We start from the raw sequence: 20,634 nt of genomic DNA, 5'->3' as shown, positions 1-20,634 counted from the left end.
AGCCTGTGCGCCACAACTACTGAGCCTGCGCTCTAGAGCCCGCGAGCCACAACTACTGAGCCTGCGTGCCACAACTACTGAAGCCTATGTGCCTAGAGCCTGTGTTCTGCAACAAGAGAAGCCACTGCAATGAGAAGCATGCGCACCACAATGAAGAGTAGCCCCCGCTCACTGCAACTAGAAAAAGCCCACACGCAGCAACAAAGGCACAATGCAGCCAAAAATAAATAAATTTTTTTAAAAAGAGAGAAAAAAACAAAATTCAACAAGTATAAAAGGTTTTATGATAAACAGTATGTATTTCTAGCAGCCCAATTCCCATCCCTGGAGGCAATTACTGTATGGTCTTCCAGCAACAGGCTAAGCATGTATGAAAATAGACACACATACGTGTGTATATACATAAATACACACAATGGTAGTATATTATGCTTACTGTTTCCACATCTTGCTTTTTTAACTTAGTAATATTGATGATAATCTTTTATAAGCATAGCATCCTACCACTCACTCTACATGATGTGGTGACAGAGAGGCCTTTGGAATCAGACCTTGTTCAAATACTAACTACTAACTGTGCTTGCTACTTCAGAGCTATGTGACCTCACTTGACAGTCCTGAAGTCCTCATCTACAAAATGGCAGTAACACTAAGCAAGTAAAAATTCTAGGCACATGCTAAACATTCAATAAATAGTAGGCGTCTTTCTTCTCCTTCCCTAATTTAAAAAGCTAGAAAAGTTAAAAATTTTAAACAGCAATCAGAAGAGGCAACATTATTTTCCTATAAGTTATTCAAGAAGATCTGCTGAAGTTAAGCATAATTCTAGAAAATATAATAATGCTAATGCCAACATTTAGAAAAAGTTTGTGTGTGTTTGTATGTGTGTGTGCTTTCTATGTATAGTTATAATATGTGTATTTCTAGGTGGAGAGAGTAAAAGCTAACTGCTTCAGGTCACCAAGGAGATTTTTTTCATCCTAGAAAAAACGAGCAGGGGTGCAACCAGTGTATCCTTTGAGCAGCTGACTCAAGCATTTCAATACATGCTTTAGTTTAGCTTTGTGCTTTCAAGAGAGAATTAGATCACAATAACTTTGGCAGAAATTCTTACAGTTTCTAGTCACTGCCAATGGCAGAGAGTTACTTTTTAAACATTTATGGCAGTATACTAACTTTTGGGCTACCAATTGGGGGAAACTAAAGACATTCTAAATGACTACTCCTGAATACTACAGTGGTTAGAAAAGCCTGCTTTATGATATACTCAGAAGCTCGTTTGATCACAGAGTAGCATCAGTGAGTTGATTACTACACATATTTAAATAAAATAGACATACACACATAGCCTATTGCATGGCCTTATTAAAAGAGCAATGAGTTTCACTTGAGTTGATGACAATGACACCCATACCCCCATCTAACTGGTTATCCATAATGGCTGGAGAACCATAAATAGACATCTGTTTCTAATTTACCTGAGATTCAGGAAAGGTGAAAAAGTTAAGTGTGCTCTGAGTCCTGTTCTTAGACCTCCCCTGTTGCCACAGTGCATTAACCTGGATACCCGGCAGGATAAGCAAAGCCTCTACACCACTACATGGCATTCAGGTCAACTCAGAAACCGTGATATGGGGACCTCTCTGGTGGTGCAGTGGTTAAGAATCCGCCTGCCAATGCAGGGGACACGGGTTCGAGCCCTGGTCCGGGAAGATCCCGCATGTCGCGGAGCTACTAAGCCCGTGTGCCACAACTACTGAGCCTGCACTCTAGAGCCCGCAAGCCACAACTATTGAGCCTGCGCACCTAGAGTCCGTGCTCCGCAACAAGAGAAGCCACCGCAATGAGAAGCCTGTGCACCACAGTGAAAAGCAGCCCCCACTCGCCACAACTAGAGAAACCCTGCACACAGCAACGAAGACCCAAAGCAGTCAAAAAGAAATATAAATTAATAAAATAATAATAATAATGAAGGAAAAAAACGTGATATGGGACTTCCCTGGTAGTCCAGTGGGTAAGACTCCGTGCTCCCAATTCAAGGGGCCCGAGTTCGATCCCTGATCGGGGAACTAGATCCCATGTGCTGCAACTAAGACCCAGTGCAGCCAAAATAAATAAATAAAATCTTTACATAAATTTAAATAAAAGAAACTGTGATATATTTCAGAGTTATTTCACTTTTCCTGATAGTTAAAGATCGTCCTCAAAATGCTTAAACTCTGATGTTTATAGTATTTTAGGTGTTTAGTTACTGAAGTTAATCTTTCTTCTACGCACTGCTCGCTCTTATTGAAAATGAAGGGGGTTCTCCCCCACCCTAAAATCATCACTATAATCCCTTCTCTTTAGTGACAACAAACATATACATGTACTGTACACACATCTGGAAAGACATCTACGAAGGTTTTCAGCAAAACATCAATAGTGTCTAGAAATATGCATAGGACTGCCTTTGATGAGCCCATATCATTTATACAAAAAACAAAAAACTTATTTAAGAAAGGAAGTAAATTTATTCCGAAAACTTGCTCAAACTTTAAACATGGAACCACCTTAAACTAAAACCTTGCTGAACCTTCTAAAACTATAATGCACGGGATAGGATCCAAGATCCAACTGATTCTTACTGAATTCCATGCTCTAATGAATAAGGTTACAGGGGTCCATGTATATTAACAAGGTACACTGCTATCCTGGTTTGGGGCATTAGGCAGCATCTGATTTTAAACTGATGCCATTTATGTGGCTTTTAAAAGCTTATCCAAAAGATACTTTACAGTGCAAAAGTAGCCTACGGCTATAAACACAAGTATTCTGGTAAATCGATCACCTTCCCTTATAAACATCAATCTCTCATATAATCATTATTTTCCTCTCTAATTTCTAATGCTTATCATTTTCTTATCTCTTCAAGTGACCTTTACTATGAGTTTAAGTGAAACTAAATGGATCAGACAATGTAAGGAGAATCGTGCCAATATTTCCCCTGCTTTTGCAAACAAGTTTGTTTCTGATCTATCTATCCTTAGGGTGGAAGAGCTGGCTTTTCATTTGTCTCACAAGTGAGTTAACGATGACATCACTGTTCAAGTATTCTCCCAAGAAGTTTCTCCTTGACCTCATCCCAAGCTCCTCCTCCAAATCAAGAATCTGATAGATGGCCACCAAAAGCATTAGGGAGGAATTACTTTATTTTTCGTAAAAAGCCTTTTACATTCTCAACTTGCAGGTGTCTTTCAGCTCAAGTCTCTTGCCATCTAGGGTCTGAGTAGGCTGCACAGTCTAGGTTTTGGTGATGTAAACCCTATACGTGTTCAGAGTGACTCTGGTTTCATTATACCTTTCCATTGTAAAGTATCAATAACATTGCACATTCTCTAATTTATTGAGCTCCTGCTATATGCCAGGAACTGTTTTGGGAACCAAGAATAATATATCCATGAACAAAACATGCAAAAATAAAAAAGGATAAATGTAATGAATAAGTAAATTATATTCTAAAAAAACAAAAACTTACATTCACATAAACTTATGTTTATATATGTTCACATATATGACTGTTTTTTTATCAGCTCTATTCCTAGTGCCCAAACTGGAAACAACCCAAATTTCCTTTAATGGGTGAATGGATAAATTGCAGTACAGCCAGGAACAGAATATTACTTGGCAATGAAAAGGAAAATGAGAGGCTTCCCTGGTGGCACAGTGGTTAAGAATCCGCCTGCCAATGCAGGGGACACAGGTTCGAGCCTTGGTCCGGGAAGATCCCACATGCCGTGAAGCAGATAAGCCCGAGAGCCACAGCTACTTAGCCCACGTGCCACAACTACAGAAGCCCACGTGCCTAGAGCCCATGCTCCTCAACAAGAGAAGCCACTGTAATGTGAAGCTCACGAACCGCAACAAAGAGTAGACTCCGCTTGCCGCAACTAGAGAAAGCCCATGCACAGCAACAAAGACCCAACGCAGCCAAAAATAAATTAAAAAATAAATAAAAATTTTTTTTTAAAAAAGGAAAATCAACTGAGCAACTTGGATGAATCTCAAAGGTATTATCCTGAGTAAAAGAAGCCAGTGTCAAAAGGTTACATACTGCATGATTCTATTACTGAAAAGACAAAACTGTATGAAGACAGGCATGGGGAAGGTGTGATGAGTTTTTTTTGAGTGTAGAACTAGCCTATATCCTTATTGTGGTGATGGTCACAAGAATTTACACATGGGTTAAAATTCACAGAAGTGTATACCATATGGGAGGGGAGCCAATTTTACTGCATAATTTAAAAATTAAAATAAGTAAATTATTGGGGCTTCCCTGGTGGCGCAGTGGTTGAGAGCCTGCCTGCCGATGCAGGGGACATGGGTTCGTGCCCCGGTCCGGGAAGATCCCACATGCCGCGGAGCAGCTGGGCCTGTGAGCCATGGCCACTGAGCCTGCACATCCGGAGCCTGTGCTCCGCAACGGGAGAGGCCACAACAGTGAGAGGCCTACGTACCGCAAAAAAAAAAAAAAAAAAAAAGTAAATTATATAGTAAGTTATGAAAAATTAAGTGTTATGGAAAAGGGTAAACAGTAAGGGAAGGCAGATCAGAGTGCTGCAAGGGGGTCAATTTGCGACTGTAAACAGGGTGGTTAGGTGAGCCGCCTTATGAAGACATTTGAGAAATGACTTAAAGAAGGTGGGGAGTCAGTCAAGGGAATATTTGGGAGAAGCATTCCAGATGAGAGAAAAGTGTTAAATTAAGTAAGGCCAGTGTGACTAGCACAGGGTAATAGAGGGGGAAAGCGAGAAAAGAGGGACATAAGGGTAGAGGGAATGGGAGGCAGCTCATATAGGTCACTGTAAGGACTGTGGCTTTTATTCTGAATTGGGAAGCCATTGGGAGGTTTTAAGCTGAGCAGTGATATGATCTAACTTGTATTTTAATCATTCTAACTACTTTGTTGAAAATAGAGTGAAAGAGGGTAAGGGCAGAAGCAGGAAGACCAATTGGGAGGTTATTAGAGGTGAGAGATTATGGTAGTTAGACCAGGGTGATAGGAGTGGAGGTGAGAAGGGTCAGATTCTCTACTGAAGGTAGATCTACTCAGATGCCCTGATAGACTGGAGAAGGGGGGTTGACTTATCGTTAGGGTGGATAAGGGGGCTGGGGAGAAGAGAAGGAAGAGCAAAAGGGACAGGAGACCCACGAGAGACAAGTCTTCCATAGAAATACCAGCCTAAATTATTACCAAGTTTACCCAAACTGGAAAATGCCTTGTCTTGATCTTACTCTCCCTGACTTGGTTCCTTCCTCTCTTTATCGCTCCTTGAAAATAAAAACTTTATGCCTGCTGTTTCTATTTTCTCCTTTTGCTCCTTAATCTCTTCTGAATAAAACTGCATTCTAAAGACTAGCTCATGTTTTCTTACTCACCCAATCTAAAGGCCCTTTTTCTCAATCCCTATTCTTGCCCATTCCAACATATGACAATACACTCTATCAACTGTTTTTACTCCTCCTTTCTGGCCATTTATTTTCTAATGCCTGCTTCCTCCTCCTAGCCATACAGTGTATCTGTTCCCCAAGGCTCTGATTTTAGCACTTTCTGCTCACTTTATCCTCTACTCTCTAGCAACTTTTTAAAAAAAATATTTATTTATTTGGCTGCACCGGGTCTTATTTGTGGCAGGCAGGCTCTTCAATTGCGGCTCCAGGTCTCTTTAGGTGCGGCATGTGGGCTCCTTAGTTGTGGCATGTAAACTCCCGGTTGCGGCATGCATGTGGGATCTAGCTCCTTGACCTGGGATCGAACCCGGGCCCCCTGCATTGGGAGTGTGGAGTCCTATCCATTGTGCCACCAGGGAAGTCCCTCTCTAGCAACTTTCAGTGCTGGATCTTTAGATTTAACATACATCTCGAGAACCAATTTCACTTGTTGGCCCTGATTTCTTCCACCAGAGTGCTGCCCTAACCCTTCAAACTTAACATATGCCCATGTGAACCGATGTTCATTATCTTTAATCTCCTCCTGTGTGCATTGCTTTAGTTATTAGCATTAGCAGCACCATTTTCCTAGCCACACAGTGGCTAAAACAGTAGTGTAGCAAGTCTGGTATAAAGCCCAATAATCTGAATTTTATTAAAGCTCCCCCAGGTGGTTGATTCTCATGCCCATGATGCTTTGGGAACCACTTCTCTAAACCTTTGTAGACTCCTCCCTCTCCCTAGCCCCCACATCCAATCAAGTGCCAAACGATCTCATCCCACCTCTGCAATTTTTCTCTAATCTACCTACTTCCCTCAATTCCCACTACCGACATGCTCTGGATCACCCAAACCATTGTAATGGCCCCACTTTTTTTGGTAATTGTGGTAAAATACATATAACATAAAATTTACCATTTTAACTTTTTTACGTGTACAGTTCAGTGGCATCAAGTACTTTCACACTGTTGCGCAACCATCACCTCCATCCATCTCCAGAACTTCTTCATCTTCCCATACTGAAACTCGGTACCCTTTAAACAATAACTCCCCATTCCCTTTCCCCCAGCCCCTGGCAACCACCATTTTACCTTCTGCTGGCCTTATCCTTTCCCCTCAGATAATTACACTGGCAAATACTGAAAAGAAAATGAAAACAAATATAAAAAATTCATGACTCTACCCCATCTCCTTCCACATGTTTTAGTCCTTTACTTAACATGGTAACATACATCTTCCCATGTTAAACAAACTCTTCATAAGCATCATTTAAAAATAGCTATAGAGCATTCCATCGTGTTTACCATAATTTATTTAGGCGTTCCCTAATTTATTGGGCACTTACTTTAAATAATGCTATAATAAATATATTTTTCAGGAGAGAAATTACTGTGTCAAAGGAATATTTAAGACTCATGATAAATATTGCAAATTTCTCCCCAAAAGGATTATACCATTTTATACTCCCACCAGCAGTATATGAGCATGTCCACGTCAGTAGACTTGTCAACAGGAAGTTACCTTATTTAAAACAATCTTCGCTATTTTAATGGGTGAAAAATGGTATGTATATATGGCAACCCAATCTTGATCTGCTTCAACAAATACAGGATGTTATTATTTTCTTCTCTTTAAAAGCAGGAAATTCATGTCTCTACACTTTTTTGTCTGAAGACACAGGAGGAGTGATTTGTGAGTTATGACAGTGAGGAGCTACAGAACGATCACCAGAACCTTAAATCTAACACAGATTTGAGCAATACTTCTTTGGATTTGCTGTACTAGCATTTCCAAAGTCATACTTAATTTCCCATTATTGCCTTATCATTTAACTCTGTGAAGTTAGCTCCTTTTTTCTTGCTGGTCATCAGGAGGAAAAAATCCCCAGCAAAGAAACCAAGCATGTCCTCAGAAGCTGTACATGTGCTTATGTGATTTCAATGTTCTTTTTTTTTTTTTTTTGGTACGTGGGCCTCTCACTGTTGTGGCCTCTCCCGTTGCGGAGCACAGGCTCCAGACGCGCAGGCTCAGCGGCCATGGCTCACGGGCCTAGCCACTCCACAGCATGTGGGATCTTCCCGGACCTGGGCACGAACCCGTGTCCCCTGCATCGGCAGGCGGACTCTCAACCACTGCGCCACCAGGGAAGCCCCAATGTTCTGCTTTAAAAAAATAACTATAGTTTGTGCTTGTCCTGAGATTTTCAGATCACTTCATTACCCATCTTTCCTTCTCCACGTCACTCCAAGGCCTGTCCAAGTCAATAAAAGTAGGAGATATATTCTTTCTGAGGATCTCAAATTACTACCAAGATGACATGGAGAATTCAAGTTTCCTTTTAAACCTCTTAGCTACAGTGGAATAAATCCAAACAAACCAGAAATAAGGTATCTCTGAAATTTGTCCCCAGCAATTAAAATTTCAGGATTTTAAAATTATGGCCCTTTATAATAAATTTATGCAAACTGGCAAAAAAAGATATTTTTTTGGCCTCAATCAAATTCCAACATGGATATCTATTACTTTTATTCAAAAGTATTAGCTTTCACGCTTTTATGTATTCAAACATAGAACAAACTAGATTGAAATAATTTGGGTCTTTGGACTCTTTACTGTGTAATTTCTCCTTGGTAGTCTTCTTCAACTACTAATCTTATATGGTAAAACCAGTTGTGGGTCATTTATAAAGTAAATATTTAAAAAATGAATTTAAAGTGATTTTCTTTGGAATGTTTCTTCAAACTGCAAAAGAATATGCAAGCTTTTCAATTTTTTATTAAAAAATAGTTTAAACACCTTAGGTTTGCATTTTTAAATGTTTTTGTAAGGAAGACAGCTACCGGCAGATTTCCCCGTGGAAACTGCTAAATAGTTAAGTATGTGTGTTTAGAATCCTTTATATAACTAACCCATAAACAGGAGACACTGCATTTGAAAAATTACTTCAAATTACATATTTTTCTTTTCCTTTTGGTGTTGAGATTTGTATTTATTTCCTATGACAGATCTCTGTTTTTATAAGTCAATTCTACTTTTAGTACTTCTCCCTCCCCTGAAAGGAAGTACTGCTTTATGTGAAACAATGGTCCAATCTGTTTCATACCCTTCTTGCTTACTTCAAAACATACAAAGCAGAGAACTGCTGACAACAATAGAAAAGTCTTGACCATCTATAGGATTAAAAAAAATAGAAAGATAAAGACTTTAATTTCATTTTCACTAGAGTAGAGGCAATGAGAAAGGCAATTTGCATAAGGCTGGTTAGGAATAATTTATATTGCTTCTTAGTCTCCTGCTGAAATATGAAAGCAGAGGCTAGTTTTGCTTGGTTGTTTTTTTAATAAACCCTATCAGATTCTTAAAAACATCGTAAAATGACTCAAACTCTATAAAACCAAAGGTAAAACTAAGGGTACCAGAGTTGCTAAGTGAAAAAAGTAAGCTCTCAGTTTTATGTTTTAAAAAATTATATATACATTTGTATGTTCATAAAGTACTTAAGAAAAATATGCCAATTCGCACCAGGGCATGGAAGCAACCTAAGTGTCCATCGACAGATGAATTGATAAAGAAGCTGGGGCACATATATACAACGGAATATTACTCAACCATAAAAAGAAACAAAATTGAGTTATTTGTAGTGAGGTGGATGGACCTAGAGTCTGTCATACAAAGTGAAGTAAGTCAGAAAGAGAAAAACAAATACCATATGCTAACACATATATATGGAATCTAAAAAAAAAAAAGTTCAGAAGAACCTAGGGGCAGGACAGGAGTAAAGACGCAGACGTAGAGAATGGACTTGAGGACACAGGGAGGGAGAATGGTAAGCTGGGATGAAGTGAGAGAGTGGCATGGACATATATACACTACCAAATGTAAAACAGATAGCTAGTGGGAAGCAGCCGCATAGCACAGGGAGATCAGCTCGGTACTTTGTGACCACCTAGAGGGGTGGGATAGGGAGGGTGGGAGGGAGATGCAAGAGGGAGGAGATATGGGGATATATGTATATGTATGGCTGATTCACTTTGTTATAAAGCAGAAACTAACACACCACTGTAAAGCAATTATACGCCAATAAAGATGTTAAAAAAAAGTAAACAAACAAAAAATGCCAATTCGCTAATAACGGTTATATCTACATTGCAATTACAGTGACTTCTATTTTTGAAGTTAACTATTTCTACAATGTTTGGACTTTTAAATAATAAGCATATGTTCTATTAAATAATAATATTAATTTTAAATATATGCCATCAAATAACAAAGAAAAACATAGATTAGAACATAATTTCAGAAAAAGATTCAATAGCAGAAACAACGACAATGGGGGAAAAGTCACTATTCAATAAATGCTGAAAGAACAGTGGGGTATCAGTGTGCAACTGTCTTATATCTGTATCTCACACCCTACAATGCATTTGCTAACCTACAGTTGATGCCCTTTGGATAATTTTCGTAAAATCACTGAAGTGTTAATACAGAGCAACAAATTTTAAAGTCAAATGAATCTCAGTTCAGGTCTTGATATTACCATTTAACTTTTGAGAGGTTTGAAACACATAATTTACTTGTCTGAGCCTCAGTTTCCACATTTGTTAAACATTGAATACCACCTTCAGATGGCTGTTGTGGGAATTAAATGAGATAATGTATGAAAAGTGCCTAGGCCTGTGTTTGAGTGTTGGAAGTACTGAATATCAGTGCGTATTTGAGTGTACAATTAATACAATATACTCTGGACAAAGTAGAGTAGAGTAGACAGAGGCTAAGATATGAAATTAAATAGACCAAATTTGAATTTCAGTTCTGTTAATTATAAACTTAATGATTTGGACAAATAATTTAACTTTTCAATCTCAATTTCTAATCCACAAAACTCTAATACTAACCCCAATACCAACTGTCCTGAATAACTGAGAGGATTAAATAAGATTAACTGATAAAATAAAAGTAAAATGGTTAAGAGAGCCTGGAAGATAGCAGGCATTAAACATACATAATCTACAGAATGGGATCATTATGCAACATCAAAGAATATCTGCAAAGGGTTATCTCCAGAAAGACAGCAAGTCAATTGCTCTTTGTCTCCCCTTTCACAAAAAGACCAATTTTTGACAGCACATAGCCTTCCTCATTTATATTTCTGTAACATTCCACATATCACTATTAAGGCACTTCTCATATGTCACAGTTTCTGTTTTGCCCATCTTTTCCATTTGACCAAGGGTCTTTGAAGGGATTAAAAGTCAAGACCACAAAAGTCAACGATAATTACAACACATCACTTCTATACTGCTTATCTATCCATGGTTCTTCACTTTTTCTAGTCACTCCTCAGAACTGTGTTGCAGTCTGTGCAGGGCTATTTAAGGTCCTGAATACATTCTCCTGCACATTCATGAGGCAAAATTCTTATATTTTTCTAGCACACACACAATCTTTCTATGACTCTGGCTTGACATTACACTTGCTTCCAACCTTTCAGAGCAAGTTTTATCCCACTCCACGTGACATCACTATAACAATATGTATACTTAGTTTTAGCACATATGAATGTTACACACTGGCCAAAATTTGGCTGTATAAAGTGTTTATAGCGGAAATCACTAACATATAGAAGATGAACTGTAAATATTGGTTGGATGAATTATGAAAAATTCTGTCACAAATATAGACATATTTTGTAATCCTAATTTCCCTGTCCTGGGGAGATCATGAGAAATATTTATGGCATGGGTAAAAAAATCTAGTTAAAAACTGCTGCTAATAGGTCTAGATTAAGGATTTTTGCAGATATTTGAATAAAGGGCCTGTGTTCAACACCATCATCTGCTTTTTGAATAATATGTGGGACCTGGTCACTCTCACCATAGACTGAAGGTTATCACATAAATCGTATATGAATGATCTTTGTTGAGGTTCTCTTCAGCTAAATTTGTTATTAGAACATAACTGTCATTAGAACAAAATTCTATTTAATAAACTATTATCTACTTAAATACTTGGTTTATGGATGAGCAGTTTGCTCTTACAGTGACATAAAAATTTAATCTTATTATAAGGAGTCAATAATGGATTAAAACAGTTCTTCTATAGGTAAAGAAAATCCTTGTCTCACAAATCCAATGTATATACTTTTATCTATTCCTGACATAAATGATAGGAAACAATTTTTTACTCTTAAAGAAAACTGTAATGTTTCTCCCTCTTCAATAACAAAGAACTCTCTCCTATATGCAAAGCAAGTAGGATATTTAAAAAGTTTAATATACAGACTGTGTCCTCAAGTTGTTCAGTTGAGATGGAAAAGGAAGATATGTACACTCCCCCCCCAAAAAAGACCAATTAATAAAGGAGAAACGACAAAAGGTAATATGTGATAAATGCTATAAAAGTATAAATAAAATGTTACACGTAATTGGATGTAACAACAGCAGACAAAATGAAATAAATGAAAAATACTTAATAAAAACACTAATAATGTTTTTCCACTAGACCAAAAAAAAAAAAAAAATTCTAGCAGTTTAAGCACAAGGAACTCCTTATCTGTTGCAAAGTGGATGTCCCGGACTAGCTGGATACACCGGATGGTTTGTTTTAGATCAGCACTCCAAGTGATAAACTATAGACGGAAACAGAATATTAACCCAGCACAATAGCTGTGTTCAAGGGGTCAACAAGCACTCCATCCTGAACATCCAGTCAGTTACCACTGGGGAACAAGAATACCATCCAAGTTTCCCTCTCTTTAAACACTTTGTAATTTTTCTTACTGTACAAAAGAACTGCTATTAGTAACTGCCAAGCTTTTGTTGTTACTAGGGATTTTCTGACCAGATTGGCAGAATTAACTGAGTTCAGGAAGAGGAGAAAAGACAAAGATGTGTTCATGTTCTTTCCCTCCTCATTCTTATATAACACATGACTAAGGAGTTCAGCTGTAGTGGACTGAGAATTGTCAGAGTGCACAGAAACCAGCTACTGTACTGAATGTTAAGCAACAGTGTAATGAAATGCACTGGTCAACCCACAAACAAATTACTGTTTTCACTTATAATTTGTTTTATTACTTTTTAAAATTAAGACGTAATTTTTAAAAAGCTGGAACAATTTGAACAACAAAAAAATAATAGTGGTATGGCATTATAAATATCCACGAGTCCACACTGATATAAATAATTGAATAAATAAATAAATGGGAGAGATGGAACAGCTCTTATAGAAGAATTCCAATTAGGGGATTCCCTGGCGGTCCAGTGGTTAGGACTCTGCGTTCTCACCGCGGAGGACCGAGGTTCAATCCCTGGTCTGAGAACTAAAATCCCACAAGCCATGCGGTGCAGCCAAAAAACCAAAAAGAAGCATTCCAATTAGTAAGTGTCATGGGACTTTCCTGGTGGCACAGTGGTTAAGAATCCACCTGCCAATGCAGGGAACATGGGTTCGATCCCTGGTCTGGGAAGATCCCACATGCTGCGGAGCAACTAAGCCTGAGAGCCACGACTACTGAGCCCGCATGCCATAACTACTGAAGCCCGCACACTCTAGGGCCCTTGTGCCACAACTACTAAGCCCACGTGCTGCAATTACTGAAGCCCGTGTGCCTAGAGCCCATGCTCCACAACAAGAGAAGCCCGTGCACTGCAATGAAGAGTAGCCCCCGCTCGCCCCAACTAGAGAAAGCCCGTGTGCAGCAACGAAGACCCAACGCAGCCAAAAATAAATTAAAAACTTAAAAATAATAATATGTTTGACTGTACGTAATTTTTAAAAAGTATCAAAGGAATGAGAAAAAGAGAAAATCATCATTAGAACACTACAATAATAACTGTTGCAGGCCAGACCCACTGACAAATGCTAAAATTAGTGAAAAGTTTAAAGAATAAAGGGTGAAAGTTTAAATAGTTATAGGATACCTGCAGTCTCAACAAATCTCCCGCAAGATATTTATTAATTACAAAAGGGAAAATAGTAACTTTATGTGGAGAAATTCAACAGTAATCAGGTTTACATCACTAGTATTAAGACATATTGATGTCATGCACCCTACCCTCCCATATATACTGAGAAGGATATATCACTTCTGTAGTATTCTTGCTCAAAAAAATACATAAGCTCTGTGTATTCATGATAAACCAAGAGATAAATCCAAATTGATAGATATTTTGCAAAATGATTCAAATGTTTCAAAATCGATTACCACAACAAGGTTAGTTAACACATCCATCACTTCATATAATTGCAATTTTTTGTGTGTGGTGAGAACAGTTAAGATCTATTCTCTTTGCAACTTTCAAGTATATAATACAGTATTGTTAACTATAGTTACCAGGTTGAATATTAGATCCCCAGAACTTATTCATCTTATAACCAGAAGTTTGTACTCTTTGACAAACACCTTTCCATCTTCCCTGCTCACTTTTACTTTTACTTCATTCTTAACGAGTCAGAGTAAATTTGAGAGGTCAGAATAATGACAAAACCAAAGAACAGTGTCATTCTAGAGGTATCTACATTTAATCCCAAAATTCCAAGACAAATATTCTTGTCAAATAATATTAAGTAATATTATAGAGCAGCTTTGGATACGTGAAAATTTGCCCTTGCAATTGACAGCCAATTTGTGTCAATATTAGCTTCCTATAATCAGTAAGAGTGCTTATCGTGAGATTATATTTATCTTCATGCATGTTAAATCCACCTCTCTCCTGGAGACTATTCTAGGAAAGGAGAAAGGTTCACCAGTGTAGTAAGTACATTTGAATCATAGAGCTAGAGTCAATATAGCCTTAAAAATTATCATATTTGAGAAGATTAATGAAATAGCTATCAATTTCAAGTGTATTATATTTGGCCCCCTATACACACACACAGCCATCCAGAGTGTCCTGTGAACAAATACTAACCTAAAAATAGCTAACTTACAAAATTTCAGAGATAGAGGAGACCTTAGTGATAATTTTGTACAAACTGTTCATTTTTAAAGATGCTAAACTGAAACACTATGAAAAATGAGGCTCAAAGAAATCAGAAAACTTCTTGCAAATCATAGTCTGTGGCAAAGCCATGGCTAAAAACCCATGTCATCTTTTCCTGAATACATCCTTAACTTTCAGTTAGGTTTTTGAGATAGTGGAAAATCATAAAACACTATTTGTATAGATTACTCAGCCACCAGTACAAATGAGTCAACACTCAAACTTGCTCACTGGGTCTGTATAGTTAAAAAATGGAGTAATCAGGTCTTATCTAAGATTAACATGATAATCTCATGTGTGTGAGAGCAAGTGAGCACTTCAATTCACGTTTCAAGAATGGGAAAAAAGAAAAAGGGCAAAATACGATGCTGGCTAACAATCTCACAGAAGGGTACATTTTATTACTATTACTTTGCCATTAGCATATTTTAAAAATGCAGGTCAGAGTCCTTTCACCCTGTGGTAATTCACTTTTTCTATATCAGACACAAGACTTTAAAATTAATAATCAGGGATCAATATTTAACTCCCTAGCCTGCCCACACTGAAAGCAAATGGTGTTCTCTGAGCCCTCAGCAGCACAGAGGAGACTGAACAGTCAGAACCATTGTTTCCTTCCCTGCCGTGGGCATGGCAGCAATGGCATGGGGACAGGGTGGTTGGAAAAGTGGCACGGTAGCCCCAGCCAAGTTAAAACTAAATAAAAAGCTAAGATAAGAATACTATTTTTCTAAAGAAAGTTATTACTTTTTGGAAGAGACTGTGCTTCTGTGTCCATCCATTCAGAACTTACATCCATACTCGTGGCTTAATTCCATTTCTTTGCATTTGTTTCTTTATATATAAAATCATAAAACCTATCCTTAGGGGGTTATTGTGAAGATTAAATAAAGTATGGAAAAGGATTTTAGAAATTACAAAAGCCATACAAATTTGAAACATTACTATTATGACCTAATACAGAACCTAACAATCATTTTCACCAGTTTCAGAAATTAACACAGCACGTGGCAAAAAGCACGGGCTCAATAAGCGTTTGTTAAATGAATTAGTGTACAAAGTGGTTAAGACTTCCTCCCAAGGAGCATTACCATATAACGTAATGGATTACATGAGGTGGGAATTCAGAAAAATGACCACTGTGCCTTTCTGAGTCTGACCTAAACATGGTGGAGAACTACTATGAGGGTTAATGAGATAAAGCTCACAGAGCAGACCAGGGGTCTTAGGAAACAGGCTCCTCTCAGCACCACCATCCCTGAATGATGAATAATGTACATCCCATGTCTTCAAGAAGCTCTAGAGGACACAAATATTCAATCACCTTCCTCACTACTCATTTAATGTTCAAAAACAGAGTTAAGTGTTTTGTTTTATGTGTATAATTTCATTTAACCTCATAATAACCCTATGAGATAGGTACATTATTACTCCCATTTTACAAATGGGGAAACTGAGGTCTAAGAGAAAACTCTTGCCATGTGCTGCTCTGCCATTAAATAGCAAAAAGAAAGACCAACCATGTAAATACTACTATTATTTTACCAATGAATAAATAATTACAACTCAGTATGTTAAGCACTATTACAGAACTATATGTAGAATGTATTATACAAAGTAATAGGAGACTTGATCACTGAAAGATAGCAGAAGTGCCCCAGGCAGACAAGGTGGAAGTGAGCATGCCTGGCTGGGGTTATAGCATAAAGTCGAGGACACGAAACATTCAGAGAAAAGTAAGTAGTTAGGAAAGGTCAGAGTGCAGAGTTCAATGTGAAAAGCTGTGATCTGTTCTCGAAAGGTTGTTGGTATTTAGTTAAGGGTTATCAGATACCATGAAAGGTAGCCCTGGCTGTTATGGATTATTCCTCCTTAAAGAGCTACCAAGGTAATTATACAAAAGAAAAGAAGTACTCTAAAAACTGTAAGACTTTTCCCCTCAAAGCAGGGCTTGAGATCACTACTGAAACACAGATCACAAACTTCATAAGATAATGGATAAACGTATATTTTTTAAAAATTGAGTTAAAGAAAGGATACAACATAGATCTCGCTCATGCACTATACACATCACTTGCGTTGTGAATAGGACATTAGTATAAGCTGTGTGCTACAGAGCTCCTGCCGTCAAGTAGTAAAATGTAATCAGGTCAAAGGGTTGTCTGTTTGCACTCCAAAGATACCTGCACAGGATATCTCAAATTTGGCCCTAGCCTAATCTATGAACCTATGTAAAAAAATAACAAAAGCCACATAGGAAACCTTTTTCAGTGCAACTTGTTTCTTTCTTTATTTCAAGTTTATACTGAAGAGTAGCTAAAGAATGATTTAACAGCATTAGGATCTTTACATTTGAAATGGTTAATTAAACAACCTTAAAAAAATACACATACACACACACAACTATTGTTGACATTTATACTTAAGAAAACAGAAGTTGTTTCTCTCCAAAGTATCCCAGAATATTCTCCTAAGCACTGGTCCAATGAATGTAAGATTTCTTTTTTTTTCTTCTTCGTCTTTTCATTGCTTTAAAACAACTTAACCTTTATTTTAGTTTATTATTTATTTATTTGTTTTGGCTGCACCACACAGCATGAGGGATCTTAGTTCCCTGACCAGGGATGGAACCCACGTCCCCTGCAGTGGAAATACGGAGTGAGTCTTAACCACTGGACTGCCAGGTAAGTCCAACCTTTATTTTTTTATTACAAAAGTACTCTGTAAATATTTTACTATTATAGAAGCACATAACATAGTAGATGAGAGGGCTCTGTGAAACCTCCCTAAACAGAATCATGTCTAGGGAAAGGTGGAATCTTTAATTTTATATATTTTCCTATTGATTAGGTTTTTAAAGTATTTGATTATTTTGTGATAAAAATCTATTGAAAATAATTAAATAGGGCTTCCCTGGTGGCGCAGTGGTTGAGGGTCCACCTACCGATGCAGGGGACATGGGTTCGTGCCCCAGTCCAGGAAGATCCCACATGCCGCAGAGCGGCTGGGCCCGTGAGTCATGGCCCCTGAGCCTGCGAGTCCGGAGCCTGTGCTCCACAACGGGAGAGGCCACAACAGTGACAGGCCCGCGTACTGAAAAAAAAAAAAAAAAAAAAAAAAAGAAATAATAAAAGTGCAGCCCCTTTCTAATTAACAAATGCTTACAGAAGATATTTTTCTGTAGAGAAATTGGAGATTAATTACCTACATTTTGCCCAAATAGTATTACTTACTAGAGACATGAGTAATAATGATTGCTAAGCAAAAAGTTAAAAGGTAGGAGCCAAGAGTGGCTTCCCACACTCCCAACACTCCCTAATGAGCATAGTTTAAATGGTTGCATTTAAGTATTTTTAAGAATCATTATTAAAAACTTCAATTTTATTTGAGGAAAAGTCATTATCCCACCTTTTCCTCTCTTAAATTCACCTAAAGTTACTAGCACCTTAAAATTCTTTTGGGTGGATCACTAGGGAGCCATGTATGTAAAATCTGAAAGAAGTAGGCTGGAAATGCTAAATACTGAGAAGAGGAAATGGGAAGGAAAATATTATCCAATTAAAAGAAAAAGCCATGATGTTGCATCTCACAGACAAGAAGCCAGAAGCACCCCCGACTCAGAAGGATCAGTGGGCAAGAGAAGGAAGGAAAGAGGAAAGAGAAAACTGGAGGTCTTTCTCCCTGCCTTACTAGGGGTCTGTGAAATATGAATTCCGGTAACAGCCTCTTCCCTGGGATGGGACTGAGGGCAAATGAAGAGGAAGTATTTCATATTACTTCCCTTGAACTCTAAGAAAGTAAATAAGGTCATGCATGTGAGGATTCTCCTTTTGCTAAAAGGTCTGACTCTGTAAACAGCCAATTAAAAATATAGCTGCAGGGAAACAAACTGCATAAATACCATGACCATACGTGAATAACGCAGCAGTAACATCACAAATAATTTCCATTTCCACTTCCATAAGTGAATTCAGCCCAACAGTCAAACTAACAATTTGAACTAAGTAGAAAGCTAATTTGATGCCAAGAAAGATGTGGTAAACTGAGGAGTAGAAAAATACTTGTTTAAGCCACAGACTATTTAACTGAGATGGATTATTGAAGGGGCCAATGTTGCAAATTTCCATATGTTGGTAGAGCACTGAAAATATCTTGCTTCAGTTTAAGACCGGATGTTCTTAAATATGTTTTAGGTTTCCCAAAGCTTAAATCTGTAGTCAGTTCATTTAGGTTGTGGGCAATGTATTTAACTTGAGATCCTTCCTTTCCATAGAGCAAAATTAATAAATCATCTATCCCTGTGAAGAATTTGTGTTTCTGAAAGAATTTTAAATCTAAGCTAGGAAAGGCCTGAGGTGCTACGTCTAAAAGGCATTGTGGCAAAGTCTGACTTCTCAGAAACTACTGTCTCAACATGTTTTTCTTTTGAGGAGCAATAAAATTCCATATATGGAATAAGACCTGATGGCATGAATACAACCCAATGAATCTGGTGCCAGGTGGGAGATTTCTGGTGCTCCTAGTGACCTTATGGAAGCATAAGGACCAAGCAGCAATGCTATCTACTTCTGCTTCCTCATACTCCGAGCAAAGGAGGACAGTCCTCACCATTCTCTAGCTTGTAAGACAACATTAAGAGACGGTTCTCAATAAATAACAGATTCCTATTGCAAAAGAAGAAGGAGAAGGAGGAGGAGGAGGAGAAGGAGGAGGGGGGAGGGGGGAGGGGGAAGGCGAGGGAGGGGGAGGGGAGGGGGAGAGGAGGGGAGGAGAGGGGAGGGGGAGAGGAGGGGAGGAGAGGGGAGGGGGAGGAGAAGGAGAAGGAGAAGGAGAAAGAGGAGAGGAGGAGAGGAAGAAGGAGAAGGAGAAGAAGGAGGAGGAGGCGGGAGGAGGGGGAGGAGGAGGGAAGGGTTTGAGGAACTCTTTTAAATGCAAAATGCAAAAATCCAAAGGTTAACATTTTTAGAAATTCCAATAGTGCATCAAATTCACAACCTACATTTAATATGAATAGTAACCATCACACTATCTTCTACTATAAGCTCTTTAAATGTAGGAATTTTTGTTTGTTCAAAATAATTCCAACTAACCAGGGAGACGTGAGGACTTACTCCTGCCATCTTCATAAGCCTTAGGTGAAAACTGGGAAGGATAAGAACAAGAAAGCCTCTAAGCCAGAGAGAAGAGAGGAAGGAGACAGGGCCAGCGGCTACACACACTTAAACAAATAAGTAACTGCAAAGAAATTTGCCTAGGTCATGGTTGAATTTGATATGCTGGTAAGGGATCACAGAAAGGCTGGGAACAAAAAGATGTAGCTAAACATTATTAAATATTCAGGTAATAGCCGAAATTATAGGAGCAGATGACCTAAACACTGGGTGTGTACGAGGGAGATGAATCAGGGCCTTATCAGCTCCTATTGCTTTGTTGATCTGCTCCTAAACTAGCTAGCACCAGTTTCTCCAGACAAGCAGAATGAGATCCTAAAACGACCCAGGTATGAAGCATAGAAGGGAAGGAAGATTAACATTGTTTGAACACCTATTATGTGCTGGTTACCTTTATATATTTTATGTAACCTTCACAATCATTTGACTGAAAAAGAAACTGAGGCTTAAAGAGTATAAATTATTTTCCCTACATCATGCAGAACGCTAGGTCTGCTTGGTTCCAAAGCCAATGCTATTTCTACAATACAACGCAATTATCCACATAGATTCAGTCGGGTGTATTCTGCTCAACAGTACTTTTTCTTGCCCTGGAAGAGAGGCAATGCTGGCTTTCTGATCACGTTACTTTGTTGACCCACAGATTTCTGGACCTTTTACTTTCTACTGGACCATAATAAGCCACTGATCCCTAGCTCTTGCCTTGATGATAGCCCCCAGGCTGTGCCTATACTGGCTCATGACAGCTGTACAGCTTACTCCTACTTCTGAGGAGACACTGCTGGGACAGGATCATGAAAAGACATGCATGAACAGCCAGCAAGTTAAAGACATGTAAAAGCAGAATTCTATGGGGGTCAAAACTTCTAATTCTATTATTCTCACTCGTGTTAGGGATAAGGAAAGAGTTCACAATAGTGGATATTTCAGAAATAATTTAAATCTATGGGATTGTTTTTGTTATTTTGTAGCAGCAGCTTTATCTCCAATTACATTGTGCTCAAACAAAT

General features: G+C 38.2%; 1 protein-coding gene across 1 annotated transcript in view; it reads right to left on the bottom strand.

Annotated features, from left to right (window-relative positions):
- Positions 1-20,634, bottom strand: part of SNTB2 (syntrophin beta 2) — a 91,468-nt gene that overhangs the window by 49,650 nt on the left and 21,184 nt on the right. Inside the window, exon 2 of the mRNA XM_065898389.1 lies at positions 17,158-17,188. Coding sequence (XP_065754461.1) covers positions 17,158-17,188 — 31 coding nt within the window. The remainder of the gene's footprint in view (positions 1-17,157; positions 17,189-20,634) is intronic.

Source organism: Phocoena phocoena, chromosome 20 (genome assembly GCF_963924675.1).
Source record: "Phocoena phocoena chromosome 20, mPhoPho1.1, whole genome shotgun sequence".
Classification (NCBI taxonomy): domain Eukaryota; kingdom Metazoa; phylum Chordata; class Mammalia; order Artiodactyla; family Phocoenidae; genus Phocoena; species Phocoena phocoena.
The sequence above is the reverse complement of the archived record's forward strand: the minus strand, read 5'-3'. Positions and strand labels throughout refer to the sequence as shown.